General features: G+C 46.1%; 1 protein-coding gene across 1 annotated transcript in view; it reads right to left on the bottom strand.

The window, feature by feature from the left end:
- Positions 1-25,557, bottom strand: part of ADAMTS17 (ADAM metallopeptidase with thrombospondin type 1 motif 17) — a 326,151-nt gene that overhangs the window by 223,191 nt on the left and 77,403 nt on the right. The window contains exon 7 of the mRNA XM_025436907.3: positions 18,439-18,482. Coding sequence (XP_025292692.1) covers positions 18,439-18,482 — 44 coding nt within the window. The remainder of the gene's footprint in view (positions 1-18,438; positions 18,483-25,557) is intronic.

Below are 25,557 nucleotides of genomic sequence, written 5' to 3'. Positions count from 1 at the left end.
TGAGGCCACAAAGAGCTATGTGGGCCAGTGCCAGGCCAAGAGTTATCAGAAATGTGTCCTTCCTCCCATTGCACACCCTTCTAGCCCACTACCATCAGCTGCTGCCAAGGAGTGGTAAGGGTGACCCAGGCTAACATGGACTGAGCATGCCTTACCTGCAGACCACACGCCAGGCCTCATCTCATCCCACCCTCACAACACTTCTGTGCACAGACACTGTTTCCCTTGCCCTTAAGAGCTACATTTGAGGCAGCACATATTCAGCCAATTGCCAACGGTCTCACAGGTAGAAGGGCCACCTCAGGTACACTCCACTGGAGGTATACCTTTCTTAACCTTCCAGGCCCACTGCGTTAATTCTTAAAACTGGAGCTATCTAAATTTTTAACAAATATCAGTTGCATATGAAGTTCGTTTATGGAAGATTCACACATTGGAAGGTTATATTGTTTTTTTTTTTTTTTTTTTTGAGAGAGAGAGAGAGTGCACACATGAGTGGCAGCAGAGAGAGGCAGAGAGAGAAAGAGAGAGGGAGAATCCCAAGCAGGCTCGACACCCAGTGCCAGACCCTGACACAGGGCTCAATCTCATCACCCTGAGATCATGACCTGAGCTGCAATCAAGAGTCAGATCCTCAACTGAGCCACCCAGGTGCCACTAGGCATCTTTTTTAGAGATGCTGAGCTGGAGTCAAATGGAATGAAAACTTCCTAGTGGCCCCCCACATGAGCCCTTAATCTCTCTGAATAACACTACCAATTTACCTGTTCAACAAATTCATTCGTTCGGTCATACAATAAATGTTCATGGAACCATCATATGCTGGGGCTGGGAATATAATGGGGCCGTGAAGACAAAGAAGTACCTTCTTGGGGGGTGTACTCCTGCTGTAGTGGTCAGCGGCACATAGACATAAACAAGTGATTCGGGGTACTGATTAACTCAGCAGGGAACAGAGAGGCCACTTCTGCTTCTCTCAGATGCTATTTGAACGGAGACCCAAAGGAAGGAGAGAGTGAGCCATCAAGACAGCGGGAGAGCATGCTGGGCCCAGCAAGAACAAGTGCAAAGCCCTGACAAGGTGGCAAGCTTGGCAAGGAGGAACAGGTGTCAGGTGCAGGTGACCAAGGCCATGGGCACTGGGAGGTGAGGTCAGTAAGGGAGCCAGGAGCCACATGTTCTGGGACCCAAAGGATTGTGGATTTTATCCAAAGGCACTGGAGGAGTTTAAGCAAGGAACTCACATGATCTATGTTTTAAAAGGTATTGTCTGATTATCATATAAGACTGAGCTGTCCAGGAGACCACCACGGAGGCCTGGAGACCCGACAGGTGAGGGTAAATTGGCCTGGACCACAGGGAGAGCAGGTCTGATTAAGAATCTATGTTGAAGGCACAGCAGTGGGGAATGGCTGGTGGTTTGGAAATATCAGACGCCTTCTGAAATACAGACCATACGATGGCCAGTTGACTCCCAGAAATGGCTAATAAAAATCACAGCCACCATTTTCCACGAGGCAGGCAGGCGCTGTGCCAAAACCAATTACACTTGCTCACCTACTCAGTCCTGAGCACACTGCCAGGCGGCAGCCACCCCCATCACGACTGCACTGATGAGGGAGAAGGGAAGAAGCCTGAGGCAGGCCACACCCCAGTAAGCAGCAGAGCCAGCATGCCTCTGGAGCCCTTCCTTTTGCTTTGTGGGCTGCAGGCATCCTCCCTGCATTCATAGCTCCTTCTGACTTCTCACATGCAGCCCGTGCAGACCTGGGCGTGCAGGAAAAAGACTCCTTGGCCCAACACAGTGACTGTCTTATTGATTTCATTTTCCAAGATAAAACAAAAAAACAAACAAAATAAACCTCTTGGGGTTTCCACTTCATCTCAAAACTTATGTTTACCTTGGCAACCGGAGCTCTGTGGCAGAGGAAATGCTGTAAGCAACCCTGGAGAGGCCGGGCCCGGGGGCTCCTGCTGCTCCCCTCACCCTGCCTCCCCAGAGCCCTTCCACTTCAGCAGCAGCTGGCCCTGAGTGGGGAGAGGAGGGACCGGTGGGCCACCCCCCGGCTGCTCCTGAGGCAGCCCCTCCACAGCCCGGGCACAGCTGTTTGGTCCCATTTGATTCTGTAACCAAGGGGTACCAGAGACACTAAGGAAATATCTAGAATAGTGTGACACCAATGAGAACTTGAGAGAGGAAACGGTAAGTTGAATCAGCTTTTCCAAAAAAACAAAAACAAAAATAAAAACCACTGATCAGTTTCATAGAGTTAAAAACAAAACAAAATGAAACAAACAAACAAAACCCCTGGAATGCGTGGGAAAAGTAAAAGGAGCTGCATGATGTACAAGCACGACCTTCTGGCAATTTGAGAAGGCGGCCCAAGTGGCCTGGGCAGTGAGGCTGAAAACCAGAAGATTCTCAGCGGGGGGCAGCCAGAGAGTGGTGGAAAAGGAGAAATGGTAGAACCATTTAGGGACAGTGTATTTAGGGACAGTGTCTTCCTCAGCAGGAACAGGATGAGAATTCTATTTGCCAGAACATTTCGAGCCTGCTCCAGGAAAGGAGTCAGCAGTGTGCCTCCTTGGTTCCTTTCCTGCAGCTGCTGGGCATCTATCTAGCTTCCCTGAGCTGGCAAAGATCCCCTTGTCCCCTCCCACCCTACACACACACACACTCATAACCCCCCCACCCCACCCGGTGGAATTCAGTCCTCCTGTTTCTCTGGTACTGCCAAGGCTTAGATCAGGGTTCTCCAACTTGAGTGCACACCAGAATCCGGAGAGCCTGTGAAAAGAGACTGTACAGAAATGCAGATGCAAAGGCCTCGGGTGGTGCTGAGGATGTGCATTTCTACCACCTTCCCAGGAGGTGCTAATGCTGTGGTCAGAGATCACCTTTTAAGACACATTAGTTTTGAGTGTCTCTTTCCTCAACAGCAGCACTGAGGGCTTTCGGGTCCTCTTCTGACACCTGTTGGGGGCAGGGGGCACTGAAACAAGGCCACCAGAGCCTGTGGAGATGGGGCATTTATAGAGAGTTCTAGGCCCTCTACCTACGCTCATTTCCTTCCCACAACTACCATGTGAGGAGGAATTATAATTATGCCCATTTTACAGACCAGGAAATGGAAACGTGAGGACAAGTGACCTGTCTAGGTTTCCATGGTAAGCAGAGCTAGGATTCTCAAAATAGGTCCGGGAAAACCTGGGGCCATGCAGGAAACTTCCACTCCCTCTTGGCTCAGACTCCAATCCAAACTTGCAAGCTGGGCTCTCTGGGCGCCCCCAGGCCTCCACCATCCTGCCCCAAAGTCTGCTTCCCCCTTTGGCACAAGCATGACGAACTGGGCATCAGGCTGGGCCACGCTTGCCAGCTGTGCAACCTGGGGTAAACTCAGCATCGGTTCCTCCATCTGTGGGGACCTGAGCATTTGACACAAGGTGCTGTCACAGCACCTGGCAGTTGGGAGAGCCGCGATAAGCATCGGGCCCCTCAGCGTCCACCCTTTGTCTCAGCTGTCCTGGCTCATACTGTGACGCCTGCCTGGGGAGCCCTCACCCTGACTTGTTCTGAGGCCCTGCTCCAATGCCCTTCCCAAAAGACCCACAAAGTGACAGGACAGAGGTGGCTGGGCACAAAGGCCCGTGCCAACTGAAAGGAAGTGACAAGATCTGCAAAGCACGCACCATCATTAGGGCTCACCATGGACACGTTCTCATGTGAGGCTCAGAGCAGGCCTGCAGGGGGATGTCGAGATCTCCTACAAGCAGGAAATGGAGGATTGCTAGGTTTATTAAGTGATATGCCCAATGCCAAGTAAACAGCAGCATGAAGGAATCAAACCCAGGTCTGACTGCAGCTGAGAGGCCGAGGCAGGAGTCCTGTGTTAAGGAGAGCAGAGGTGGAGCAGGCCAGGGACACCCCGCTTGTCTCCACTGTGAGATGGCTGCTCACCCTGGGGACCCATCCATGATCTATTTTTTTGTGGATTATTAGAGATTAATACTCCTGGCACAGTTCACATCAACACTTCTAGAAGCCTTGGCCTGCTGAAGAGATTATAGGTGAAGAGTCTTATGGCCAAATGTCACCCTCTCACCAATGTCTTTGGCCACCGCAGCTAAAATCTGAAGTCTTGCGTCCTCAATCCCAATTCCCTATTTTTCCTCTTTAACGTTTACCTCTACTGCTACTCTTGAGTTTACTTTTATTTTATTTATTTTTTTTTTGAGTTTACTTTTAGATGACACATGGCCATTCTTCTGCTAAAATGTCAGTACCACAAAGGCAGGGACCTTGGTTTTGTGTGTCCAGTAACTCCAAGCTTGGAGCAGTGCCTGGCACATTACAGGTACTCAACGACTATATATGAATGTAAAGCCTAGAGAAGCAGAATGTCCGCGAAGACAAAGGTCTGTTCTGAAAATAGTGCATGACAGAGACAGGGAAAAGAAGGCCACACGGGTACAAAGAATGATGAGCAATTAATACTTGCAGAAAGAGAAAACCAAATGGGCACAGATGTGGCAAGAGAGGAGTTAAACCCTCAGGCTTTCCAGTGAGTTCCTTCAATGCCAGTTGCCACTCATTAATGCTATAACTTCAGACAAGAAATGTACCTTTGGGGAGGGGGGTCTCAGTTTCTCCATCTACTCACAGGAACGATGATACTTCACTTAAAAGGTTATTGAAAGGCAAGATATAGTTAAAGACTGGAACTGAACTTCCTGGGGTCAAGTGCTGGCTGTACCACTTAACAGTGGTGTGTGGCTCTGGGCAAGTTTGTTATTGCTCTATACCTCAGTTTCCCCATATGTAGGATTAGCAGCACTTCCTCAAAGAATCAGGAGGATTAAATGAATTAAAAGCAAGAAGTGTTCAACCCCAAAGTTCTTGACAAATGGTAGCTGCTCTCATTTGCAGCTCTATCACCGCCAGACAACAGGATGGACACCATCTGTCCTCTAGGGACTTACGTGGGGAGACACCACACCAAAAGGCTCTGTTGAGAGCAAAGCTCCTCCATGTTCCGAGGGGAAATTCAAAAAAAAGCTCGGATCTGGGCACCACTCCCAGGACTGTGAGGTGCTAAACTGTTGCCTGCCATTGCCTGCTATGCACTGCATGTTTGTGTCTCCCCCAGCAAATTTGTTTATTGAAGTCCTGACCCCTGGTGGGGTGCTTTTAAGAAGTGGGAGGCCTTTGGGAGGTGACCCGATTTAGATGAATCATGCAGGTGGAGCCCCCATGGCGGGATGAGTGTCCTCCTAAGAAGAGGAAGACAGACCAGGGTCACTGGCTCGCTCTCCACCAATGGTCATCAGCAGGCTGGGAGGTGTTTGTCAGCAGACCTCGGATCAGCTGGCACCTTGATCTGGGACTTCCAGGACTCCAGAATTGTGAGAAACAAATGTCTGTGGTTTAAGCCTGCCAGTCTGTGGTGTTTTGCTAAGGCAGCCTGAGTTGGTGAAGACAATGCCCTTGACCAATAATAGATGGAAGGGGACATGAAGAGCTAGAAGAGGCTATTTTTTTGTGGATGTGAGCAGAGAAGAGGGTCCTGGAGGAGGGAGCCCCTAGTGAAGTGCTCTAGAACCACAGAGGCTGGCATCTTGTCTGCATGTGGATGTCTATTGAGCTACCAGGCTTTCTGACCTGCCAGTGCTACTGGAGTGAGGTCCAGGGCACTGCAGAGAGAAGACCAATGTGGCCAGGAAGAGGGCGAACAAGCACATATTGCCCTTAAGTATTTGACTTGACAAATCAGATATGATTCCTACCCATCAGGGCCCTACTGCCCTCAGAGCAGGAGACAGTAAATCCTCTGGGGAAATGTGCCCTACCCTCAGGATCAGCCCCTGCCCTTGGCCAGTGAAGGAGGAGGTGGTCTTCAGGTTAAAATTTCACTGATGTCTCTCTTCCCCTCAGTTATAGCAAGGCCTAACCCCAGAGCTCTGGGTCAGGCCAGCTTATCAATCAATCTGCTCCACTCATACTGGGCTGGGGAAAAATGCCAGGGATGGGTGGTCCAGTGGTTATAGGACTCTTCCTCATGACCTCATGCTACTGCTGGCAAGACACAGGACGGGCTCTGGGACTTGATCAAAGCAGGGAAGCTGCTGGTCCACATTTAGCCCACCTCAAGAGACCAGAGCTGGGCAGCACCTGTGGGCTCCCCAGTATTCAGGACTATTCTCAAGGAATAGCAATCTTTGTGTATCTCTTCCCTCCTCAGCCCTGAATACCTTCAACCAAGGAAGGAGTTTCCCTCAAGATCATGGTGAAGTCTGCAGAGTTGCTGAATATGCCACCCCATATTGCGCCATTTGGACATAAGGAATATTTTGAGCTGAAGGCAATTCAGAAGCAGATATAAGAAAATCTCTCCATCCTTCCCCCATTTGCCTAAAAGTAGGACGTATACTTGTAAAAGTGTCCCTCTCTCCTCTCCACAGATGTTAATCAGAGAGAACCCTAGATCCTTCTCAGCCCAGAGATGGCATCCAAGGAATCTGTAGGTCAAAACTGGCTTAAACTAACCCTTATCTGGTCCCTGATCTTCCTACAATTTGTCACTACATAAACCCAAAGCCCTTTGCCTCTGGTCACTTCTCTAAAAAAGTTTTTTTTTTTTTTTTTTTAAGATACTCTATAAGCCTGAGTTCTAACCACCCTTTCAGTTACCCATCACTGGGTGCTCCCACATGCATGTGCACTGCTTGTGTTAATCAATTTGTTTGCTTTTCTCTTGTTAGTTGGTCCTTTGTCAGTCATATTTACAGGGACCCAGCCAATGAACCTGAGACTGGTAGAAGAGTAATAGGTTTTCCTCCCCTCCAACTCAAAGACTGCTTTTTAATGCTTCATTGGAAGTCTGCTCAAGGTTCTGGGATTTGTCCCTTGGGGAACCTGACAGACCCATTCTTCCAACCTGAACATGGAGATGGTGCCATTGCCCTCTCAGTGTTCACAGGGATGGAAGTCCTCATTGTGCTGGAACTGCAAAGGATCTTCAGGGCACAGTCTTACATGTACTCAGCCTTTGGCATTTCTGGTCATCGGAGATTAAGTGCAGTAGCTAACAAAACTCTGAATTTCATAGTCTCCATATACTTTACTTCTCACTCACATGGCATCCAATGTTTTAGGGATGATGGCCGTGGCTCCCAGGTGGGCCTTAGCCAGTCATCTATTGGAGAAAGAGCCTCCAGCACTGTTCGTGAAGGTTTATAGGGGCTGCACCTAGAAATCACTTCCACTCTCATTCTCACTGGACAAGGCAGTCAGTTAGCCACAACTACTGCCAGGAAGGCAGGGAAATTTATCATTCAGAGAGAAAAAAATATGCGTGGATATTAGCTAGCAGTCTTTCCATAATGCCCTAGGCTGTGTTGGCAACATGTTCTAACCAGAGCTTGGTCCCTTCCCAACCAGGACTCGGTCCTTCCCAGCTAGGATTTAGTCTCTCCCAACCAGGCAGGATTCAGTCCCTCCCCAACTAGGACTCAGTCCCTTCCAAACTAGGATTCAGTCCTTCTCCAACCAGGATTCAGTTCCTTCCAAACTAGGATTCAGTCTCTCTCCAATCAGGACTCAGCCCCTCCCCAACCAGGACTCAGCCTCTCTCCAACCAGGACTCAACCCCTCCCTAATCAGGACTCAGTCCCTCCCCAACCAGGACTCAGCCTTTCTTGTGCATCAATGAAGCCCCCTCCCCCTACAATAGCGCTTATCAGGAATTTCTGATCCAAGTTATCTATGCCAGTAATTCCTAAGGCTGTTTGAATCCAAATGCTAAATAACAGCCAGGCCCAGATCTGGTGTAACAGAACACACCAATAGACTGGCCTGACATAACCTCCTCTCCTTGTCCTGAAGCACTCCTAAGTCTTAAGCTGCATATTTATAGAAATTGAGCTAGAAAACTCAGAGCCAACTTTCAACTTCATACAGGGGGGCTGGGGGTTCTTCAATTTAAGGAGCTCACAAAGACCACAAGATTCTGATAAATTGCCTGAAATACACAAGCAACAAACATTCTTCCCCCAAATTGTAGTTCTTCCTCTGGAACGTCACACACATCCTACCCTGTGCTTAATTCTGAGTACCAACCATATGGCTTGAATGTGACCAACCCCAGTTCTGTACACCAGCTCTGTACAGTCCTCCAATAGTCAAGCAGTCACTGAGAAAATGAACTCTTGGCCCACTGTAAAGTGGTGAGCTTTATGCCACAGACGATGGCCCAAGCAATAACTTTACTAAGTCTCAGTGCCTGCATGGTCCAATCTGGCCCCAGGATCTAAGCCAAAGAAGCACACCTAGGAACTGAGGAAACTTGCAAAGAGCCTCTTACTCCCTACTAGTTTCTCTCTTAGAATATTAAAGAAGGCTCTACAGTTCAACCCCTTTACAATGCTTCTTAGAATGCTCTCTTCTCTCTTCACTCTCCCCACCACCAACCCAGAGCTTGATCCTCTCCCAGGCTGTACAGATTCTCCTCCTCCTGCCTTGCCTGCCATACCCTGCATACTACCTATGGTCCTGTAGTGACTTATACCTTCTCACCTCCCACCCAGCCTCCCAGAGAGAGAAGCATGAGAACGCCTCTCCCTGGTAATTGTACTTTTCCCACCCTGACCATTTCTTCTAGAGGAAATCTTTGAGGGGCATCTGGGTGGCTTAGTCAGTTAAGCATCTACCTTTGGCTCAGGTCATGATCCCAGGATCCTGGGACTGAGCTCTGCATCGGGCTCCCTGGTCAACAGGGAGTCTGCTCCTCCCTACCAGCTTGTGCTTGCTCTTGCTCTCTCAATAAATAAATAAAATCTTAAAAAAAAAAAAAAGAGGAGGAGGAGGAGGAGTTGGAGGAAAAGCAATCTTTGAGAAGAAGGGGTAGTGAATAAAATTCATAACCTTGCTCTTTGGTCATCTCACTCTAAAAAAATTGTGGCAAAGTACATACAACACAAAATTTACCATTTTAATCATTTTTCAGTATATAGTTCAATAGCACTGAATATTCACATTGCTATGCAACCATCCTCACCATCTACCTTGAGAGCTTTTTCATCTTTCCAAACTGAAATTCAATACTCATTAAACACTAACCCTTCATTCTCCCTCCCCTCTAACACCTGGCAAACATTATCCTACTTTCTGTCTCCATGATTTTGACAACTCCAGGAACCTCACATAAATGGAATCATACATTATTTGTATTTTTGTAACAGGCTTATTTCATTGAGCATAATGTCTTTAAGTTTTATCTGTTATAGAATCTCAGAAAACCCTTCATTTTTAAGGCTAATATCCATGCACACACATGCATACACAAGCACACACACACATATATGCACATATTTTATCTGTTCATTGTTCAGAGGACACCTGAGTTACTTCTTTGTAAATAATGTTGCGATGAACATGGATGTACAAATATCTGTTCAGGGCCCATTTCTTTTGGTTACATACCTAGAAAAGGAATTCCTAGATGATATTTTGAGGAACCACCATACTGTTTTCCATAGCAGATGAACCGTACCTTCCCCCTCAGCGGTACACAAGGGCTCCTCTTCCTCCACATCCTTCCCATCACTTATATTTTCTGGGGTTCTTTTGGGCAACAGCCATCCTAATAGATGTGACCAATTATCTCATTTAACCTTCAAAATAACCCTGAGTAATATTCCCACTTCACAGATGAGAAAACAGAGCTGGAGATTTTAGATGACTCACACAAGGACAGTGGTGGAGGTAGGACTTGAATGCACATCTAGCTGCAAGGCCAACGCTCAGACCACTGCACTAAGCCAAGCACGGCTCCTGAGGGTGGTTCAGTGTTCACTGTGGAGATGATGGGGCTTTAGGAGTGGTAATGGGATCACCATGAGGGTCACACTGTAAAGAGAGCAGTGGTGGGAGCACTTCTCTGATTCTTTGTTCTCACTGGACCAGCGGCAGATGCAAACCCAGTGCCCCCTGACTTCTGCCCACTCCTCAGACTCTCAACACTCAGGAAGCACACAGGTTCCAAGAGTGCTTAAGAACTCACAATTACACAAAAGGCATCTCGCAAGGACCTAGTTTCCTGTTTACGATTCTATTCCCTATCCTTGCCCCCATTCAAGGAGGGTTTCTCGTTGTTGTTTCTAACAAAGCTAATAAAAGGTCGGAACCGCTGAGAATTGCAAGACTGGAGGGATAGCCATGCAATGAGGCAAAGCATCCCACTTCATTCCAAGCTAATCATAAAGCACTCCCCTGGCCATGAGGAATGGGAAGACGGGGGGAATGACGGAGACATGAAGACAGATGGCCTCGGTCCACATCATACTGAGGCTCATGATCAATGACAGGGTGGCCGGCTATGGCCTGTCACCAATGTCACCACCACCTTGTGCACAGGGCCACTTCCACTGGAACGACATCTGTGTCAGAGTCCCCTTCAGGCCACCTGAGCACAGAATCTGAAAAGGTACTAATCAGCAACCTTGGGGATACCTCTTCATGAGGTATCCACTTTCTGAACCGAACATAGAAGGGAACTCCAAAGCCTACATTTGAAGGCCCACCACTGGAAACCCTGCAGGGGCCAGGCTCTTTTATCCAGCCCTGTCTTTCCAGCCCAAAAGGCAATCAAGCATGGCTCTGTGTTTTCTTGGTCTCTGTATAGTTCCAGAATAAATAGAGTTGCACTCTCCAAAGGGCTGGCAGAAGCATACCCAATGCAAAACATACCCATGTATTTTCACCATTTTAAAATGCATTTTGCTATTATATAACCTTAAATATGACCCTGGCACGAGGAAGAAGAAAAGTTGAATTTGGTCCCCTGCAGCAACTGGTTTCAGTGGGGATTTCCTGCCAAGTCCCAAACAGAAACCTTCTGCCCTGGGTTCTTGTGTTGTCACCAGGGCAGGCAGGCCTTCTCAGGGCAGCTCCCTTCTAGAGAGCTTACAGAATTTTGTGAGCCCAAAGGAAGCCCCTCTAAACTTGAAGGTACAGGAAGTATGCACACTTACTAACACTTCCACCATAGGTGCATGCACTTAGGCATTTGTGTATGTCAGGGTATGTATGTACATATGTATGTACACGCACATACAAATTCATCTTTTTTTTTTTTTTTTTTTTTTTTTTTTTTAAATTTTTTTTTATTTATTTATGATAGTCACAGAGAGAGAGAGAGAGGCAGAGACATAGGCAGAGGGAGAAGCAGGCTCCATGCACCGAGAGCCCGATGTGGGATTCGATCCCGGGTCTCCAGGATCGCGCCCTGGGCCAAAGGCAGGCGCCAAACCGCTGCGCCACCCAGGGATCCCACAAATTCATCTTTTTAAAAAATATTTTAATTTATTTGAGAGAGAAACAGAGCACACAAGCAGAGGGGAGAGGTAGAGGGAGAAATAGACTCCCCATGGAGCACGGAGCCCAATTTGGAGCTTGATCCCATGACCCTGGGATCATGACCTGAGCTGAAGGCAGACACTTAACCAACTGAGCCACCCAGGTGCCCCCTCATTCATTCATTCTCTTCAGTCACTATCTTCAAGTCATGCCACAGGACAGCCATACAGTGGGAAATAGGCAGGAAACTCCCCCCAGGGCTGTCCTGTGCTTGCCAGCTTCTGCTCTCCTTAGGCATGGCAGCTCTTACAAAGGTCTTTTAGAAGACACTCTCCAACATCCAGACACAACTCATCCTTTTTGAGAAAATACTCTAAACCTACATTTGAAGCTGAATAGGTGAGGGAAGAAGCCAGCTTATTGAAGTATATATTATTTAGCTTTCCCAGCTAATTTATGTTAGGTGAGAAATCAAGCTGAGTTTGTAAGGACCAAAGGCCCAAAGTTAACAGAAGGCAATTTTCCTAACTCTCTTAGGAGGATGGCCTATTTTTTTTTTTTCTTTTTTGATTGCATGAGAAGACAGCACTTCCCCAAACAGTCTGAGTCCCTGATTGCTAGATGCATGCATATTTGATTTCCAAAATTGAAACCTTTCATAAAACCTCACAAAAATCACAGATCATGGTCAAGATCCTAACTATAAATACCAAAATAACTTCTGAAAAACAGATGAACTTGCTGAAGACCTCAGGTCATCTGATTTAGGACAACTAACAGATCATTGATTGTTAAGCCTTCTCTTCTGGAAGTCTCTCAGAGTAGACACAAAGGACATAATGTGGGTACACCTGGCCCTGAAGCAGCATGTGCTGTGCCAAGCATGAGGTGGGGTTAGAAGGAAGACATGTCAGAACTTGTTCACTCAATGGGATAATTGTCCTTCAGGGACAAACATCTGAGACTACTTCTGACAAATAATTCTGAAGCAAAACTGAACGCTCACTTCTGTAAGGTCACAAGGAATAACAAAATAAAGCAAGCAAAACCAAAGGTTAGTCTCACTAGCAAAACTCTTGTATTTTTATCTCAAAAAGTACTTTCCAGCCTCATTCAGCAAACAGAACCTATGATCCTCTACAGTTCAAAACCACCCTCACAGAATGAAGATTTACTAACACCACGAAGACACACAAAAAAAGTGTGCACTCTGAAGGAAATTCCCCAAAAAGATCTACACAGTTTTTCAGCCATAGCACCAGGACTGGAATAACCAAAGGTCCTCCAGAGTGATGAATGTGGAGATCATCATATACAGCCAGGGGGATAGATTTTGATGTTTTTATACACACAAAGTGGTAAGACTTTTTTGCTTAAGCCCTAATTGGACAGGACATAGTTCAGAGCTCCCCCTCCTTGACACTATTATTTAATAAAAATCCAACAAGTGCAGTTAGGACACTAGTCCCACTGTCCCTCATCTCTCACTGGTTCCCCAGCAAATATTCCTTCTGTGGTCCCATGATGGCTGGCCTGAAACAGACTTCCAAATCAGATATGTCATTCCTAAAAACCTTCATCTTGGTGGGTGATGCTCCTTCCCTTGCTTCCTCCCTCCCTGACAGAGCTGCTATGTGGAGTCAGTGGCCACATGCATGAAGCCCCCACTGGACTGCTCAGACCTATGAGGGAGCTCAGCACCAGTGCCGTGGGTCACACAGGACCCACTCAAGTTCAGAGACAGCCATTGGCCCTCAGTCCAGGGCAGCAGGGCTCTAGCACCTGGACCAGTGTCAGAGCTCCTCAGCGGCATCTCCCTGGCCTTCTGTGTGAAATATTTCACAAAGTCGCTTAGCATTTCTATTGTCCTTTGGGCAGAATTATCACATATCACATCCCTTGGCTTGGCAGCAGCGGGGGGAAACAGGCTCTTCCATTAATTAAAAAAATGAGAGCAAGGAAAAATATAAATCCCAATAATTAGAACTAAAGAACTAAATTCATGAAGCTTGAGTAGAGTTGTTAAAAAAAAAAAAAAAAGAAATTGGCACAGCTCAGTTTACAGCTAAGTGTGGGAAAAGGACAGATGCCACGTAACTGAGATGTCTGGTCATCCAGGGTGCTCACGTACTACCTACAGAGGCCCAGAGGTGTGTGTCAGGAAGAGGAATGTGAATGGCTCCCATAGATCTCGCCTCTTCACACTGTCTCATCTAGGACAGCTTTTTCCTTAGGATGGTGGCAGGAAAGCAAATGACTCAGGATGAAGCAATTCAATGGAAGAAAAGCCTACACCCCCACAAAGGCAAGGTCTCAAATGTGCAAAGTAGAGATCACCTAGTGAGGGGGCAGCTGCTTCTCTTAGCAGTGAAGCTGTTTTTCCAGAACCTTCTGCCTTAAGCATTGCCTTTTCTCTTGTGTGTGTCCTCCGGGGTGAAGATCAGCAGAACCCCTGTGGTGCTATCCATTCTGCTTCCATAGTGGCCCAAACTGACAGAGCTGGGAGGGAGGGTCCATTAGGTACAATTGTTTAAAAGTGTGTTTACTCATTTGTGCAGGCCAGCTCTTACCCAGAGTGGTGGAGCTTAATGAGGCCTCTCACTATCGATAGTCAGGACCACCTTTGAGTTAGTGCCATGGAAGACTCCTTGCCTACATCAGTAGGACCCCTGTAATGTGCCCAGATAGTATGCTGCAGATATGTTGGTTTCTCATATTTCAATATTTACTAAAGGGTCAGGGATGTAGTGGACACTGGTGGCTGTGGAATGTCTAACACCCATCCTTCCCCCTGGCTAAAGCACACTGACCCTCTCTTTGGAGAACTCCTTCCCATGCATTGTTGTGGAAAGTACTATTGTGTCCGTAGACCCCCCCACCCCCACTCCGCCGCCATAGAAGGCAAAAGAGCCAGACCTTCCATCACCCCCTGTGCAGGTGGGTTGAGGAGCTGCAGCTGTAGGCCACATGACCTAGGCAGGACTGGGAGCCAGTGACCAGTGAGAAGCAGTTGGCTGTCAGGGCAGATGGAGGCCATTCCCCACAGGCCCCGCTGCTGACCTCTGCATAGTGTCTGTGGCCTCACTCTCTGAGGGTGCCTAGGGTGCTGTGTTCCAACCAGATCTTCCACCCTCATGGGCAGCACCCATTCAAATTTAACTTTGAAATCTATGTTAAGCTACTTTTTAAGACAGTAATTAAAACGTTTACAACAGCAAGTTACCTTTGAGGAGGATAGTGGCTGGGAGAGGGCATGAAGGAACCTTTGTAAGAGGCCAATGACATTCCATACCTTCATTTGAGTAGTGATTTTGAGGGTACTGGCATAGGATTATGCAGCAGCGTGGATGTACTTAATGTCATTGAACTCTACACTTAAAAATGGTTACAATTTCATGTATAAATTTTGTTACATATTTTTAACCACCATTTAAAAAAATAGGTTAAAACAGAATTCAAAATGCTGCTTTAAAACTATTTCAATAAATAGGAGATAAACACACTAAAAACAAAACCAACACAGGCATAAATTAAAAATCCACCAAGATTTATACCCTTTACTGTATATAAATTATACCCTAATCAAACCAAGAAAACAAACAGAAAACACTATTATGTGCCAAATTATAAAACCCTGGCAATCCCCAAGCTTCCTTGGTTTCCCAAGGTGGCATTTTATCTCATTTTCTGCAAAACTGGGGACATAGCCCCTCCTGCTAGAGCTTGACCCTGAGATTTGAAGGCAGCTGTTCAGAATCTCTTAGCACTGGCAACAACATATCTATGTGATTCAGATTATTTTTCCATTCTGTGGAATCAAAACAAATATGGAAATAAATTGGATGCTGGAATGACAAAATTATAGAGTTGGAATACAGATACATGGTAGCCAGGAGTTAGGGAAGGGGAGGGAGAAGGAGATTTCACAGGAGCAGCCCAAGGGAGCTACTTGGAGGTGATGGACCAGTTCTGCTCCTGACTGTCCTAGTGGTTGGATGACTCTACATATGCAATAAAATGGCATAGAACCATATGTAAAAACATACCCTGAAACGAGTTCATGCAAAAACCAGTGAAACCTGAGTAGATCTGTAGTGTAGCTCATCATACTGTGCCAATCAATTTCCGGGTTTTGGAAATCCACTATGGTTGTATAAGATGCAACCATGTGAGAAAGTGGGGTGATAGGTGTTAAGAGTCTTCTCTGAACTTCTTTGGCAACTTTCAGAGATTCTATAATTACTGCAAAATAAAAAGTAAAAAAAAAAAAAAAAAAAAAAAAACCCACAGAAATAAATTGGATGAGACTTCTATAACCCTAGCTTTCAAAATTTTCTCTTCATGGAATCACCATGGTTTTTATTAATTGACTTGATAGTAAGTACTAATAAATTATGACATGTTAAAACCAAAGCACCATGTAAATTTTTTTTTTTTTGTTTTTTTAAGGAAGGGATTCATTTCCTTCATAAAAGCTGAAAATCACTGAGGTATTGGAAAGAGTATGCAATAAGGAAGTATGAGACAGGGCTGAGCTAACCAGCTGTCATATAAAGAACGATTACAGCTGGTCCATGCAATTAAAAGATTTTGTGGAGGAAATGAGACACACACACCTGGGAGGTCATGCAAGGACATAAGATTTCCACAGCAGTGCACAAAGTATCTAAAGAGGAGTGTGTTATGAACTGAATTGTGCTCCACTCTCCTCAAAATTCGTATGTCAGAGTGCTAACCTCTGATGTCAATGTATTTAGAGACAGAATATTTAAAAAGATACTTAAGGTTAAATGGGGTCATGAGTGTAGGGTGCTAATCTGACTGTTGTCCTTGTAAGAAGAGTGCTCAGGACAGAGACACACCCAGGGAAGACCATGTGAAGACACAAGGAGAAAGGAGGTATCTGCATGTCATGGGGTGAAGCCTCAGGAAAAACTGCCTGGGCCGATACCCTGATATTGGACTTCCCATCTCTAAAACCGTGAGACGATAAAGTTCTGTTGCTTAAGCCACCCAGCCTATGGTATTTTGTCATAGTAGCCCCAGCAGGTGAATATAAGTAGCAAGGTGATGTCATGTAGGAGAAAGAAAGAAGACAGAACTAGCGGTCTGCTCTTCAACAGGGGATCTGAAATAGAGTACATAATCACAATGAATGGTTGATAGGAAAGATATACATTCAAAAGGAAATAAAAGCCAGCTATACCTCACATGGAATAAAGCCATGTGATAAAATGCTGAGTGTTCCGAAATGCTGGAATTCCTTCATCTGCATTCATTCATTGATTCGTTCGTTCATTCAATTAACAGTGGTGACTGGGCCTTACAAGCCCTGTACCAGGCACCAAAGGACACAGGACGGAAGGGCAGAGTATGGCTCTGGCAGGTACAGTCTTCCAGGGAAGGCATACAGGCTTGGGCAATGGGATGGGGCAGTGTCCCCTCAGGGGTGAGCATGGCCTTGGAAGGTGCCTCCCCAGCTCAAGTAGAAAAGCTGACTTGCGAACACCAGGAAGGAGTGGCCACTCCTAGAGACAATACCCACTTTTGCAGCTCTGTCAATTGCTAGAGATCGACATGTGCTGGCCTAGCCCCAAGCCAGACTTCGACAGGTGAAGCCCATATCACTCACGTTGAAGCTCATTTCACATTGCTTCAGTAGTGTAGTGAGTCCTTTATGGAGACAGCCCCCAGGTAATGGAGCACCGATTGGCTGGTTTCTGATGCTCGTCTCTCACATTTATTTAGGGGATGGATGAAATAGAATACAAAAAAAATAAAATCATCTTGTAAGCTCTTTGATGTGCCATGAATGCTAGCTATCATTGTACTAGATTTTGAAGGGCCTTTTAAGTCACCTAGTGCAAAATGATTGTTTTAAGGAGATGAACTCAAGGCCACCACCTGGCTCGTAAGTAGCCGAGCCAGAGTGAGGGCTCAGGATTAGTCCACTGCTAGAACTCCTTAGGAAGCACAGGTTTTTAAACATTTAAATCCTACAATAATATTTATTTGTCAATCCCATATCGTTTGCCTGCACTTCTAGGCACATTATATTCAGAATCTTGCTCTTGGTGGTGCTATTATTTCAACCTCCTGGCAAATAAAGGTTCATGCCATAGTAATCAACACTGGAATTCATCTTCATGTTTTCTCTGTTAACCAAGGACTCCATACCTATGCCCAAAAATTGGTTCCTTTTTTTTTTTTTTTAAAGATTTTATTTATTTATTCATGAGAGACAGACAGAGAGAGAGAGAGAGAGAGGCAGAGACATAGGCAGAGGGAGAAGCAGGCTCCTTGCAGAGAATCTGACATGGGGACTCGATCCCAGGACTCCAGGATCATGCCCTGGGCCAAACGCAAGCACTCAACTGCTGAGCCACCCAGGCATCCCCCAAAGACTGGTTTTAATTGGAAACCTATGACATGTCAAGAACAAGCTAGATACCAATAAGGACAGGAGAGGAGGGAAGATGGCAAACAGGGAAAAGCCGGGGGAGGAAGTGAAGGTAGAGAAGAGAAGGAAAGGGAAGAAGGAAAATGTGCCTTGCCAGTGCTGCATGTTGGTGTCAGAACCATGTGACCAGAAAACAATGAGCCTGGTGCCCAGGCTAGGGTAGAGACCAGCTTCACACCCATACAGTCCCACTTTACCTCTTTGGACACTTGGTAATGATCATCGGCAAACGTGAGAATAAACCTGGAAGTTCTGGTCTCATGACAACTGTGTAACTCAGTGGGGTCCCCCGTCCTGCATGAGTGACCAAGAGGCTCAGAACCTAATGTGGCTCCAACCACCATCACCTTGAGGCAGCCTGGAGGTGCCCCCCCTGGTTTAACTTTTCCTATCTTCCTTATTAAGTATCTGTCTTGATGTCCTCTACCCTAAGCAACCTCAATATGTATCCAGGGGGGATTAAAAATTGAAGTCAAAGAGGTCAAAGAAAAAAATTATAAGAAAAGAGGCAACAGGAAAGGCAGAGTTTGAGAATATGCTCCTCCAGACTGGAAGTGTTACCAGGTCTCCAGATTATCACAGGGTTCAGCAGCCCCGTAAATTATTATTCTGCTTCTAAACTTACCAACCGTGTCACATGGTTCATCTTTGTGTACGCAGAAATCGGTCCTAAAAAAAAAACAAAAAAAAAAAAACAAAAAAAACAAAACCCAGACATGGTCAGGTGTATGTAATATCCTCCAAGACTAGGAGAAGAAAACATTGTCGGTTAAGCTTGATTGGTCATCCTGCACATAGCAATGTTACTGCTTCAGCTGTCATAGCTTATAGCAAAGAACAACTAGTCATTTGTCAAGATTAACCCATTCATGTTCCCAACTGGTAGGCCCATGACCCCACCTAACAGCCCTCCTTTCATAGCTAAACTACTCCACCTAACATTCTGTTGCTGGGAGGGCTCCCTCCAACAACTGCAAAAGTTCTGGAAGATGTTTGCAAGTCATGCATCAGAGCCAATTATTCTTCAATATCGTCAAACTATAGTGACTTCCCCAAGCTACTCTATGTGGGCAGCGACGGGTTTTTTAGATGCTGAAGTGACCATGTAGCACTTAGAGGAGAAGATAACAAAAAGTAATTTCTTTAAGTCATATCCTTTAAAGCTTCCTAGGATCCCTTGGGAGGGGGCTGTGGCTGTGTGTGAAGAGCAAATATGCTCAAAAGCTGGTCCAGCCCCAGTTCTGCCAGTATAAGGGGTTCACTATGGCCTCTACCCACTCGGCTCTGGGACCTTCTTTTCCAAAACCAGAGCATTCCCAGAGTGATGAGAATCATCACTGATGATGGTGATGATGATGCTCAGGCTGAGCAGATCACTGGCTGCCTGGAACCGGGTGAGGAGAGCACTGGCCTGGTCCCCCCACCCCACCCCAGGGTCCCATGCTCATCTACTCATGGGGGCTCACGGGGAGATGACAGAAAGTGCCCACTCCCTTAAACTCCTTCAGGTTTAAAAGCTGTGTTCTGAAGCCACTTCTCATTTTACTTTGAAAGTTCTTCTGGGAAGGAAGATGGAGCCAGCCAGACACTTAGGTCAGCACTAAGCCAAGTTGTCAAAGAAAATGACAGGTCCCAGTTGGGCCACCTTTGCTCTTTCTGAGACTCTGTCCTCCCCTACCCTCTGTCAGAATCTCTTCTCAGGAAAGGATCTGACCTGCCGTTCACAGAGAAGGCCTGGGTTACTCTCCTAACCTAACTGTAGAGAGTCATCTTTCCTTATCCTTCAATGTCAATCTGATGCCAACAAACAGCATGTCCTGTTGTATCTACCTCTAGAATGTGACCCACACCTGTTGCCTCACAACACTATGTGGGCTCCCAGGGAAATGGCTCACTTGAAGTTTGTCAAAGATTCCACCTGCCTACTCAGACCACAGATTCTACTTGGGGTCCCAATGTACAGAACTGGGTGCTGCAAGCCCAGAGGAGAGGATGGGGTGGCTCTGAAAGTGTGGCCCTGAAACTAGCCAGAGAAACACTGAGGAGGACCTGGGGCGAGTCTGTCAGCAACCCACAGAGGTCAGCAACTCATCTAGGTTCTACTTATTGCAAGTTTGAATTTTTTCATAACAAACCTGTATGTCTTGATAACCAATTATAAGGCCATTTTAACAGAAGGAAAACAGAAGCTTTCAAGAATCCCACAGTTGGGGGGGGGGGGGAGAACTGTACTCTTGTCACAATCCCACTCCAAAATCACAAGAACTAAATGGAATATTAGTCAAAAAAGAAATCTTGCCATTTGCAATGATGTGGATTGAGGTAGAGAGTATAATGCAAAGCTAAATAGGTCAGAGAAAGACAAATACCATATGATCCCACTCATATGTGGAATTTAAGAAGCAAAAGAAATGCTCAAAGGGCAAAAGACAAACCAACAAACAGACTCATATATAGAGAATTGATGGTTACCAAAGGAGATGTAAGGGGATGAGTGAAATAGGTGATGGGGACTAAGGAGGGCACTTGTGATGAGCACTGGATGATGTATAAACGTGCTAAATCAGGGATCCCCCAGTGGCTCAGTGGTTGGGCACCTGCCTTCAGCCCAGGGCGTGATCCTAGAGTCCCGGGATCGAATCCTGCATCGGGCTCCCTGCATGGAGCCTGCTTCTCCCTCTGCCTGTGTCCCTGCCTCTCTCTCTCTCTCTCTCTCTCTCATGAATAAAAAAAAATCTTAAAAATAAAATAAATAAAAGTGCTGAATCACTGTTGGTACACCTAAAACTAATGTAACACTGTATGTTAACTAATTGGAATTAAAATAAATATTTGAGAGATGACCTTTTAAAAGACTAATTAACAGGCAATAGAGGGTAGCAAGGAAAAAGCAGTGGCAGACAGAAAACCAAACAAATAAAATTAGGGACATACATATGCTCACTGCTCTGGCATCTACCTGACTCTAACTCAACACTCTTGATCTGACATCCCTCCTGTTTGAATGTTTCAAACATCTCTCTCTCTCTCTCTCTCTCTCTCTCTCACACACACACACACACACATACACACACACGGATCAAGCTGGCCCCATGCCTTGCTCTAGGGTTTCCCAGAGTGAGCACAACTAAAGCCTGGGCAAAAGGAGAATGCCATGTGACCATCAGTCCCACAGTTAAGTGAACAGAACTTAGTCAAAGATGGTGCCCACTTCACAGGCCCCCTCTTGGAGAAAGTCAGCCCTGCTGGCTGACAGGAGCACCGTGTGTTCTCTCATCCCATGGCTCCCCTGAAGGGAAATAGATGGTCTCGAATGATAGACCCTGCAATATCATCCATTGCTTCTCCTGAGGAAGTGGGAGAAGTGTGGTCTGCTCACAGAGGGGAGAGCCAAGCTTCCCATCCCCCAAACCCATCAACTATTGCCATCTTGAAAGTCTTTTTAACATGGGGTCCCACATTTCCATTCTGCACCAGGCCCCACAATTTACTTAGCTAATCTTGTGCATAACTTATTGCCTGGCATACAATTGGGGCTTAATAAAAAGTGGCTTCTTTATTACTGACAGACATACATTTCCAGGCTACTTTCAATGTGCTCTGCAAGCTTCCCAGTGGCCTCATCTCCCCCATGTCTGGAAACCTGAGAAAATGTAATTCGATGGTCCAGCTACTCACTGAGCTCTCACCATGAGCAAGGTATGAGACCCCTTCCCCCTTGCTCAGAGGCCAAAGAGAAGACCATTCTGGGGAGCAGGACAGAGTGACATGGAGGGGAAGGGGAAGGTGGAGGGAGGGCTGGGGGTACCTATGGCTGAGCTCTGAGCTGGCCCTGCATGCTTGCTCTAGGTGCCCCTTAGGAGCACAGACCTGGGTTTGGGGGTGAAATCCCACTCTCATGGCTTCCTACAGGAGACGCAGAGCCAAAGGCAAAGCTGTGCCAGGTGCTGAAGCACCCTGGACCCCAGTCCTCTGTGTGAGTCCCATGTGGTCCCCAGACTCAGACCATTCCAAGGTGTTTTCTAGCCCCAGACATGGTTGTAGTTGCAAGAAAGCCAGCTTCTGTGGCTTCTGGCTCAGCAGCTTCTGCTGGACATGATGTCATGCTCACCACTCTGTGGCTGGCCAACTGTAGGGCTGGGGGGTGTCCAGAAGAATGTGTTCTTGGGCTCAGCCACGGCCCATAAGAGGGGGTGGGGAAGAAAGAAAGAAATCCTTGCACTGACCAGTCTCAGTCCCAGGAGCAGGGGACACGGGCCCCTAGACCCCTCCCGGCCCATGCAGCCTGTGATTAGACTCTCAGCTCAGATTATTCCAAGAGGAAGGAGCTGCTTCTTAAGAGCAGCAGCTGTCTCACACTCAGTTTCCATGTGAAAATATCAGCCCGTTATTATCCTAACCTAGCAGACTGCAACTCTCAGCCTCTAATTATTAAACAATGCCTCTCAGCCAACTCGGCTCCCAGCCCCAACTCCGGTGCTGCCTCCCCCGTACTTCTGGGAGGTCTTCAACTTCCCAGCTCTGAGGACCCAGACAGGGAGCCAGGCACTGGCCGATTCGACCCAGCAACTCCGCAGTGGCAGGTGGGAGGAAGGATGATCGCTCAGGTACCACATTAGATGTCAGTGTGAAACTGAGAAAGAACCCCAGCTCCTGGGCTGGCCTCAGGTAATGGAGATACAGGAGGCCTTTGCTTGGCTCTACCTGCAGCAGAAGGAACCTTGCTCCTTGGGGCCACCAGACACCCCCCACCCTAGCACTTGTACTCAGAACTACTCCCATGCATTTGGGACCACCCCTGCTCCCCTAAGTGCTGAACTAGAAAAATTTTCAGATTGTTTGTATTGTGATAAAATACACATACCATAGAACTCTCTATCTCAAACATTTTTAAGCATACAGTTCAGTGATGTCAAATGCATTTATAATGTTGGGCAACCAAATGTCCAGAACACTTTACATCTTGCAAAACTGAAACTCTATCCATTAAACACTAACTCCCTACTCTCTTCTCTTCAGCTCTACATCCTGTCCCTATGAACTTAACTCTAGAGGTCTCATGTAAGTGGAATCAGACCATATTTGTCATTCTGTGACTGGTGTATTTCATTTAGCATAATGTTCTCTAGGTCCATCCATGTTGTGGCCTGTGACAAGATGACAAGATGTCTTTCCTCTATAAGGCTGAATAATATTCCGTTGTATGCATAGACCGAATTTTGTTTAGCCATTCATCCATCAAAGGACACTTGGATTGCTTCTATATTTTAGCTTATGAGTCATGCTTCTGAGAACACAGGTACACAAATATCTCTTGAAACCCTCTGTCTCGGACACCTGGGTGGCTCAGTGGTTAAAGCACCTGCCTTCAGCTCAGGTTATGATCCTTGAGTCCCAGGATCGAGTCCCACATTGGGTTCCCTGCAGGGAGCCTGCTTCTCCCTCTGCCTATGTCTCTGCCTCTCTCCTGTCTCTCTCATGAATAAATAAATAAAATCTTCAAAAAAAAAAAAAAAAAAAGAAGCCCTCCTTCCAATTAATGTCTTTGGGTTTATACTCAGAAGTAGGATTGCTGGAGCATATGGTAATTCTGCATTTAATATTCTGGGGGAAACTCCATACTATTTTCCATGGCAGCTGCACCATTTCACGTTTCCACCAACAGTGCACAAGGGGTCCAATTTCTCCACATCCTGACAACACTCATTACTTTATCTTGTTTTTGGTAGTAGCCCAAACCTAATGTAACCTAATGTGTGAGATGTAAAAAAAAAAAAAAACAAAAAAAAAACCCTGACATTTTTACACAATATATTTCCAGTACAGTAAATAAGTTTGTTGGAGGTGGGAAGCAGAAAAGAAAGCCAGAAAGCCTAATTGGCAGCCTTCTCAGGCTGAGGGTGCATTCACATCTGCTGATGGTGCTTTGTGAAAAGGCTAATCCAGAAGCTTTGTCAACACTGATTTCAGTAACACTTATTGCCTCTGAAAAATAAAGGGGTGGGGGGCTACTCATTTCCCAAACCAAGCACATCCTTGACCCAGACAAGGAATGAAACTGCAGGAAAGAGACTACATAGTGGACTACATAGTGAAAGATCTCACAAATGCCAGAATTTGTATATTTTATGTAGTTTTGATATGAACCACTTTCAAAGTAGTGATCCTGGAAGTTTAGTTGTATATTCCAAAGATGATGTTATTTAAGGCCTCTTCTTTAGGACCTCACTTAATTAGCATTTGGATAATTAGTCGTGTGAATTTACAGCCATACACAGACATGGCTCCCAAGGAAACTTCGCTGTTCTCCAAATCTAATCCACTCTCAAAGGGTGCTACCTATCATCTCAAAACTGTAATCCTGAGGATGCTTTCAGAAAGGCCCACAGGTCTCCAAAACCACTTCAAAGTGCCTAGAGCAATGACAACCTCTGGCCAGTGAGCACATGGTGCCAGAGCCTCTGGAGAAGGTGGTACCAAGGGGTTCGCAGCACTCCCTGGGGTAAGCAAACCCAGATCCAAAGCAAGAACTGGCTCCCGATCATCGTTAGTCCTTGGTGCCTTGGTAGCGCACCAGCCAGATTGCAGGCAATTAGAATTATTGAACAGATCTCTTCTTAAATGTCCCATTATACATTTAATCACATCCTGTAAGAGCAGCAAATGCTCTCTTAAGGGATCAGTGTGCTACATATCATATTTTAACCCCTTAGGTTTGGAAACTGATGAATCACTCACAAGGGTGATGAGGTATCTGGTGTCTAGTGGTAGCAATGCACATGTTCTGAGTTTATTTAAGAGGAGAAAGTTAGGCAGTTGCATTGCCAGGTGCCTGGGGATGAGGGTTCAGATCTTCCCCAGTTAGCTCTGGGATGTCACTGGGCCAGGGCTCAAGAGATACACCAGGGAGCCTTTCTGGCCCCTCTTAGAGGGGCAGGCTGTCTCAAGCTACCAGAATGGTAAATACTTCCCTCCTATAACTTCATCTCTGAACTCAGGAAAAAAAAAGAAAATATCTAATTTGAGAAGTCATTTCCTTAATTTTAAAAATTCCTTAAAATTCAAAGTTGACAGCATAGCAAGTCTAATAACATTTTGGTATTTTAATTTAACAGATGAAATTATCGAGAAACACTTCTGCCTATTTTGTAAAGGGGGGGTTCTGGTATGAACACAATGCATTCTACTTACACTGTGGAAGTAAAGCAACCCAAGCAAATCAGTTTTTCTAGCAAAATCTATCAACTTCAAGCAAGTCAAATGTCTCAGAGACGTTTGAGACATAAGGGAAAAATGAAAGAGCCACATCCATATCTGTTGTAGACTGTGTTCCCCAAAAAGATAGGTTCAAGTCCAAGTCAAGTGCCTGGTACCTGTGAATGCGATTTTATTTGGAAAGAGGGTCAGTGCAGGTATAAGCAAGTTAAGAGGAGCTCATAGTGGGCTAAGCTGGGCCCTAATTCAAGCACCAGTGTCCTTATGAGAAGAAGGAAATGGGGACAGAAGGAGACAGCTACAGGACAACATGACAGCACAGGAGAGGTTGGAACCATGCATCTACAAGACAAGGGATGCCAAAGATTGTAGGCAACTCCTGGAAATTAGGAAGAAGGAAGCAAGGATCCTATCCTAGAGCCTTCAGAGAGAGTACAACCCTGCCCACACCTTGATCTTGGACTCCTGGCCTCCAAAAAAATGAAAGAATACATTTCTGTTGTTTTAAGCCACCCAGTCTGCTGTACTT

The sequence above is a fragment of the Canis lupus genome, chromosome 3 (genome assembly GCF_003254725.2).
Source record: "Canis lupus dingo isolate Sandy chromosome 3, ASM325472v2, whole genome shotgun sequence".
NCBI lineage: Eukaryota > Metazoa > Chordata > Mammalia > Carnivora > Canidae > Canis > Canis lupus.
The sequence above is the reverse complement of the archived record's forward strand: the minus strand, read 5'-3'. Positions and strand labels throughout refer to the sequence as shown.